Source organism: Petromyzon marinus, chromosome 18, assembly GCF_048934315.1.
Source record: "Petromyzon marinus isolate PM22_M1 ecotype Great Lakes invasive population chromosome 18, UKy_Petmar_22M1.pri1.0, whole genome shotgun sequence".
Classification (NCBI taxonomy): domain Eukaryota; kingdom Metazoa; phylum Chordata; class Hyperoartia; order Petromyzontiformes; family Petromyzontidae; genus Petromyzon; species Petromyzon marinus.
In genome coordinates this window covers 4,382,639-4,390,845 of record NC_133684.1, presented here as the reverse complement: position 1 = coordinate 4,390,845, position 8,207 = coordinate 4,382,639, and the positions used below count along the sequence as shown (strand labels likewise).

Genomic DNA, 8,207 nt, shown 5'->3' with positions numbered 1-8,207 from the left:
TTGAGGCTGCCACTAGTGCCTTAAGATGGTTTCGGCTGACCAGTCAGAGTCATATGCACCGTGCTGATTGAAAGTTCACACGTGCAAAGATTAGCAATATCTCACTTTCGATTCTGATAATTCCGAAAATGATTCCCGGTTTAACACAATTGCCATTTAACGACCCTAATACCGATGGGAGTATGTGCAAATTAAAGCATATACAGTTCTTTCTAGAAGTATGAATCATACATGAAGTAATAAAATAATAATAAAAATTCGCTTTGGTGCACATGCAGTACTGTACATAGCACAAGACAACGGCATCGGTCTCCCGTGTGGCCTTTCACAAACTTTTGGGGACAAGATGATGTTGGCGAGCACGTATGAAGGTCGCCACAGCACAAGAGAGGGGTGGGTGACCAACACCACGCCTGGCCACCTTTGTCTCTCCATTGCTGATGTTTACACACACTGCACCAGAAACGCATTTAAGGCTGAGTCGGCTTAGGGGGGGGGGGGGGGTGGGAGGGAGGGAGGAGGCCCGGGACCGGTTCAAATATTCGCCACCACCACCGTTATCGGAAATCCAACTTGGGTGGCCGGGTTTGTAGTGCAGTGCGCTAATCACTGCACCACCGCTCCCTAGCATGCACACGCCCGCACATGCACAAGCCAGATTCCTGAGATCTCTGTTCAGATTGTGTGTTATACATTTACGGAGCGCCTGCTGACGTTCGAGATAAGCGAATGCATGCATATTACGCAGAGGCACTTTGTTCAGTATAGTGGCACAGTTGTTAGGTTGTCTGGACAACACGTACGTACACACACATAATACGTGTTTTTTTATTTTAACTTTTTTTAATTGTTACATAAAACGTATGCATGTGTGCGTACGTATTGCACAAACGCATCGTTCGCTATTTGCACATTTGCTTAATGGGCACCGCCTCTGCAATTCCGCCCCGATTCGCGTTGACATTTCACGCCACAGCCAGTGCAACTTCCCAGTGCAACTTCACGGCAACTGCCCTTCGCTTCCTCCCAACAGGGAGACGACCACCTCTCTTCCTCGCATGCCCAATGCAGTCTGCGTCCCGTACATAAATGGAACATGAAGAGTCATCCCACTCAGCGGAAATGGAAGCAGTCATCCAAGCGAAAACGAATTATTTGTTTTTATTCTTTTTTAAGTAAAGATAAAACTAAATTAAATTATATATATATTTTAACCAGGTAAGGCCCACTGAGCAATATAACTCTTTATTGAAAGCGACCTGGCCACAAATGAATAGCTCAACGAAGTGGGCCTTATCATTTGTTAATTTATAGCGGCCAAATAATTAATCGAGACGCATGCTTTCTCTCACAATCCGAGCGCCTGGATGTTCGTTAAGTGTCTGTGTGTAACAGTGGATAATGGGTGGGGAGGGAGCACAGTGGTTAGTGTGAACCCAGCTATCCGGAGTTCGAGGGCTAACGTCAGTGGAGGTTATTTGAAACTTTCGTGGACTCGGCCCTAAATTAGTATACCTTGTGCGGGTAATTTCTTCAAGTGGTCGATTTCCTCCAATGCTTCTGTCCCTGACGATCGCTGTCGCCACCAGCTATTGTTGCTTGATGGATCGTGGTTTTGAAGGTTTCATTTGTCCATCGCAACTTAACGTTCTGGCCGTTTGTGTGTGTGTGACTCACCATTTTTTTTCGTCGAATTTCGTGCGATATGAATAATTGACGACGGTGCCCGAACGACCGCACTGACGACGACGATGAAAGAAGGAAGGAAGTAAACCACGCAGTTTGAGTCAGTAGGAGCAGTGCCAGGGCTCACAGTGTGCTGAAGTACATGTCAACCAGACCCCCCACCACCGTCACAGCATGAGGGAGGCCTTCATCCAGCAGTGGAGTGGCAAAGGGTCATACATTTTACGGTTGCCACTGTCATCGTCACGAGTCGTCACAACACAACGTGGGGGGACTGGCTCCCCGGTGTGTTTTTGGGCTGCAGCGCGTGTTGTTCGGCATGATGTCCGACGTTTCGTTCCACGTGCCGGGACCTTCTCAGGATCACACCGAACAGCAGCGCGGTACAACCCGAAATCACAACACCACCCCGAGGGCCCCCGCCACTGGCTGTGCTTGTGCAAGAACATTATTTTGCCCTTGGGCTCGATTCCCGACCATGGCTCACACCGTTCCGCACCTCCGATAAGCACGGTTGGCTGCGTGCGGCGCGAAAGAAATTCAGCACACACACGTACATCATTGACGAGTGACATCTGACAACAACAACAACAAAAACAACCCCATGACTGACAATGCGAGATCCTTATCCAGCAGTGGATTGGCAAAGGGCCGTAAACTTCATGAACGCCGCCGACGTCGAAGTGGACGAGAGTGCAGTGATGTCCGTCAATTTGTGGTGCATGTGGGCATGTTCACACGTGGTGCCTGAACGTCCAACGTTTAACATGTGCAGATGCTAAACAGAATAGCGTTTGTTAGGCCATGGTGTATTGCGATTCATAACGATCGTGTTGCAACAATTTCCATTTGCCACGCTCTTTTGAAGAACCACACCCAGACTGAAAAATTCAGTGTGTGTCATCAGGAAGTTGTGGGATGAAATAATGAACAACGTACAATCGCATACTGTATATGGCGTATGACCAAACTGGCACCTGGTTAGAGCCACTTTTACAATGGGCCATGTTTAGTACACCTGCCTATGTAATACTATATTGTACATCAGTTATTATATTGGATTCACGATCCAAGCCACAACATTTCCTTCTCAAATTATGATTAAGGCAGCACTCATCTCCTGTTTGCAGCCCTGAGCCAGTGGTGGAAATTCAACATTCTCATGGCGAGGGCAAGTCTTTCCATAGGACAACCACTGCTGATTTCCCCGCACAAAGTGGCACTTGTTTTAGAGTGACCCCAGAGAGATAATGGGCCAAGAGAAGCCCCCTCTCCAACCAGGATTTGAACTCACAATCTTGCGATTGCGAACCTCTTGCTCTACCTCTGAGCTTATTTCGAAGTTGCCATTTGACGTGATGACGCATAAATGGAACAAAAACCGAACAATGTACAAAGAACCGTGGAAATAAGCATGCTTGAAAATAGATTGAGATATATAGAAAAGGGGGGGGGGGGGGACTAACCATGGATCTGCAAAACGTATAAAGGTTATTGGCACGATTCTGACTGTTAAGAAAAGTAAGTGGGGCTTGGGGTTGGACACGTCGCTCGATGGGACGGTGGCCAGCGCTCGAATTGTAACGTAGGGCTGGTCTACGTTAAACGAAACGTGCCAAATCATTACTCGCACAGCACACCGGTGTGTTGGAGAGTAAATCCACAACAATGTACTTGGATTGCAAATGTTGTGGGTTCACTCTGCAACACACCGGTGCGTGACAAACCTTACTAATTGGCTGTGTCGGGTGGTGGCGGGGTTTAACGACACAATTATACTCACGCGATCTAAGCCAAAAACCATGTATGATTAATATTGGTCACGAAAACCTACGTGTTGCACTGGATTGTAACGTTGGAGGACTGTGAAAGATCACGGTGGCTTGGGGAGACCATTCTCCAGCAGTGGATTGATCGTTGCTGATGACAATGGGTTTTATTGATTGATTTAATATCTATTACTGAAAGAAAAAACACCATTCAACAGACCCCGCAAAAAATACTGGATCACCACGCAGTAAACAAAAATATGAAATGTAAAAAAAATACCTCTCGCAGCACAAATTCAAAATCCCAAGGTGGATCTTAACAATATATGAAAGTAATTATTTGAACAAATGTCCCATTTTAATTTAGACCACTGCGTCATGCACAATATTTGCTGTGAAAATATCACACTCGGTTAATAAATGTTGGAAAATGTATATTATTTATCACACCAAATCCACAATTCCATCTGCCATGACAGCACAAAGTACCAATCGTGTAAATGTGAATCTTGTACGTTATTACAATTGCAGGAATATAAAATCCTAGGTATGGTTTCCTAACATATTTTATTCAAACACGGAACTTTTGTCTAAAGTACCCAGTGAACATGGATTGTTTAACCAACGTTGGTCCAACGTTGTTTCAACGTTGGCATATTTACTGGTTACTTATAATTACCAGGTAAGTGTTAGACACAAGGCAGACACACTTCAGAATTAAAGTACACGAAATTGTATAAACATGCACTGAATATGGCATTTATCTAAAATGTTTGATTCAGTGTCTGTATGTGTCACTTGACATCCTGGACACCCTTTCAAACGAGATGTTCCATCTCAAAGGGTATTCCGGCTAAAATATTGTTATCATTACCAAAGGCGTTTCTATTCCTTGTTTTGTAATATTTTATCGAATCTTATTCCTCACTCTAGATGCACTATTTTGCAATATGTTTCTCTAATCTTAATGTTCACTTTAGTTATATATTTTATTTATAATTAAGTAATATATTGTAAATTGTTTACATTTGTTGACTTTTTATTGCTGTATTCATTGTATTTATAATTTTTATGAGACCTGTTGCAAACGTTGTGTTTTTAATTTTAGAGTTGTTTGTTTTGTTGATCAAACCCGATTCAAGAGCTTCTTAGCTCACAGGGCAATTCTAAATAAACTGTTCAACTGTTCAACTGTATGTACAAAAAGTATAACTGGAAGGATTGAAGCACATCAAACAATATTTTGGGGTGTGTGCTTTGTGATTCTGTTTCTTAAGCATTCCACATGGTCCTCGCATCTGTTGTGCAGATTGTGTGTGAGTGTGCGAGCGCCAGAGTTTTGCGGAAGTAAGCGGCTGTACGGTGTAGGCGACAGGAAACCCTGCTCACTTAGATAAAGTCAACCCCATCTTTATAAACGTACAAAACGGTAGCTAGCTTTGAGAGATCCGCGCACCATTTTTTCCCCACCCCAGACATTACATTTATTTTCATTTACATTCTACGAAAATGTATCGTCTGCTCATCTTTGGACTGCTTGGTGAGTTCACCCTGGTTTACAGTTGCCCTGTCACATCATCGGATGGTTACCTTTGGATGATTAAAATGTGCCAACGATAAATGAGGCTTACGCTTTTAAGGCGTTGCCCGTCTTTTGGAACGCAGAAATGTTTGCTTTTGAGGGCTTCTGTAAACTTTTGAGATTTGGCTGGCAATCATTTTTGGCAAATAATTTATGTTAATGTCGCGTATTATGTGAGCCTTGACAACTACATTTTTCTTTAAGTGTCAACGAAGAAATATTTTTTGGATGCTGTGGAAAATAAATAAAAATCAGTGTCAACTAATGTTAAACTAACAGATCAATAATATTCAACGTGTATTCATAATTAAGCTGATTAAATGGCTCTTGTGATATGTATAGATTTAAAACTTTTCATTCCATGGTATTTTTGATGTGTGGCAGAAAGTTGTAAAACATTCACTTTAGCTAGATACAGAAAACCAAATACTGCGTTGTAACATCATGAGAGTAACAGTGATGGCGAACATCTGTTGTTGTTTTTTTAACTCAAAATGCCCCAAAAAATAAAGTGACAATTAGCGAAGATATCTGATTACAAACATTATCGACAATACTTGCAGTTCATGAAATACAGCTATTGGTTACCGGATATTTTTTTTTAAAAAGATGTTTTACTATGGTAGTAAACAGGATTAGTTTGATAAAAAAATAGATATATATTTTATCATCAAGGTGGCGAGGTGGCTTAGCGGTCAGAGCGCTGAGGCCTGGCATCGCTAAGATGCTTAGCATCAAAATGTGCCCAGTCGCCCTTTGCTGAGACCAGGTCCTCAAGTGCATTGAATTGATCGGTCTCAGCCCCGGTATAGACGACTAAGTGCATGCACACACACACACCAAAAAAAAAAACCCCGTCAAGATTAATTTGGTTTTGCAATTAATTGAATTGAAATCTAGTTGTGAGACTTAAAAAAATATAAAACTTTTCACTGTTGTGCCATGAACGTGACTCACCAGCAGGTCAGGTATTAAAATTCTGCCCCCTCTAATGTGTGAAGCAGATGTCACCTGAAGAGGGATCTCAGATGAATTTCTGCAAAATTAAATTCCGTCGATTATAGTCGAACACGGGAGCAGTTGCACTGCTCTTTGAGAATTATAAATGGATTTATTTTTTTACCATCATGGCACCAAATTGCGGGGGTACGGGAAACAAACACATATATAAATAATATTAATCTGTACCTAATCGCGACTAACGGCCACATGTTTCCTTATCGCCAGTTTGTGGCCACGTTAAGTCTTCTATATACCACCCACGTTTTCTATTTGCACTGTGTCCTAAGTTTGACGATCAAAATATGTTTTTCAAAGGGTATTTTTTTCCCATTTCATCTAATTAATACAATTTGCAATTAAAAGCATGGCCATGTGTTACAATAATTGACGAGAGTAATTGCTTATACTATTTGTTATAGAGTGGCAGGATTGTCATTAACTTTTTAAAGTGTGAAATGTGTATACACTACAGTGCATATAAATAGGATGTTGATACAGTATAACAATAGTCAGAGTAGTTGTCTAATAAATGTTTCCTGCCAGCATTTATCATTTTCCTACGGTCTTATAACTATAAGAGACAGCAAGCTCCACTACAATAGCAATCCACTTCACAATGTATTTGACATGTCTAATTCTGATTTTTTTTTGTAATTTATTGCAATAATTTTTTTGTAATTTATTGCAATTTATTTTTAAATAAAAAGTTTGACTTAAAATCAGGCCTGTGAAACGTTTTGCTGGCTGTGCTGTCATCACAGGTGCAGTGTGCGTTGCACAAACCAATTTTACATCTACAAATGTTACGTCTTCTGCGAACGCCACATCAAGCACAGACGTCGTGACAACATTCACAGGTAAATGATTGCAGGCTGTATAGCGTTCGAAAACGTCAACGACGCGTTCATTGCTCGGCTTTTCGTGGCGATCACCTTTGGATGCTTTGTTGCGTCGAGTGTAAATTAGGAAGAAACAGACAGAATGTACATTGATTGAGATACTAAGATTACACACAGATGCTCGTGTTGCCACCGACTAAGTCATCCTAAATGTATCCGATTTTGCCAGATAGTCCAAGCTTAGAACTTGAACTTGAGTTGTACATGCATGGGTGACCACGAGGCTCTAACAGGGGTTGTAGGCATGGGACTTCGAGATTGTCATGAGATAGCATTGCTGAACATCACTCACTCCAAGTACTCCGGCCTCCTTGAACAAAGAAGCCACTCATTAATGGAATCCCATTCTGTAGACAACCCAAATTGCAGAACCTTCCTGAAAAATAATTATTGAGACGGAGTGGGGATTTCCTGGGAAAATAATTGCCATTGTTATTGTATGACCATGCCGCCACCCCTGTCAATGATGATGGGGGTGGAGCAGTGTCAGAGTAGTTAGCACACAGCACTTTTAATGTTGTCACCTGAGCTTGATTCTTAATCACGATTAACGTTAACATCAGATGGCGAGTTGTTAACAACCTCACCTGGTAGGCAGGAGGTATGGGTTCAATCCCGACCCTGACGATGTCTGTATATTTAGTCAGCATGTTCTCCCTGTGGTCGCGTGGATTTTTCTCCGGGTTCTCCGGATTTTCCTTCTACATTTAGAAACATGCGTTTAGAGTATTTGGCTGCTATAAATTTCCACGTGATATGCCACGTCGTTGAGCTATCATTTGTGGCCAGGTCGTTTCTGAAAAAGAGCTATATTGCTCAGTGGGCCCTACCTGGTAAAATAAAAATACTCTTTGGTTCTTTAGGTAAAGTCACGTAGGTATAAAAAATATATAAACAATTCAGTAATTGTTTCTTGCTGTGGTTGTCCCACCTGATGACGGACGCTTGTGTTGCGTCCGAAACGTCGTGATTTAATTTATTTTATTTTTTATACCTACGTGACTTTACCGAAAGAACCAAAGAGTATGGATCCCTGCAGTCACGAAAACTTCAAATCTAGATTAAAATAAAAATTTTTTTTAGTATTTTTAAGTTTTAACTGATGTGCCCCTGGCTACCCCTTCAACCAACCCACACTGACCACTGTGGTGAAGTATGGTCAAACAACCCACACGACTGAAATGGCGTGGGGATGTCTATAACCTGCAATAGGTGGGTAAAGCACTGCAAATTATGAATAGTAAAGTTACAATAATTATTATATTAAAT

General features: G+C 41.8%; 1 protein-coding gene across 2 annotated transcripts in view; it reads left to right on the top strand.

Moving 5' to 3' along the window:
• Positions 1-4,859: 4,859 nt before the first annotated feature.
• The window catches only part of LOC116943589 (uncharacterized), a 67,969-nt gene continuing 64,621 nt past the window's right edge, over positions 4,860-8,207 (top strand). For both annotated transcript variants that reach the window (XM_032956553.2, XM_076067809.1), the window contains exons 1-2: positions 4,860-4,995; positions 6,801-6,896. In XM_032956553.2, coding sequence (XP_032812444.2) covers positions 4,965-4,995; positions 6,801-6,896 — 127 coding nt within the window. In that variant the 5' untranslated portion in view covers positions 4,860-4,964. The remainder of the gene's footprint in view (positions 4,996-6,800; positions 6,897-8,207) is intronic.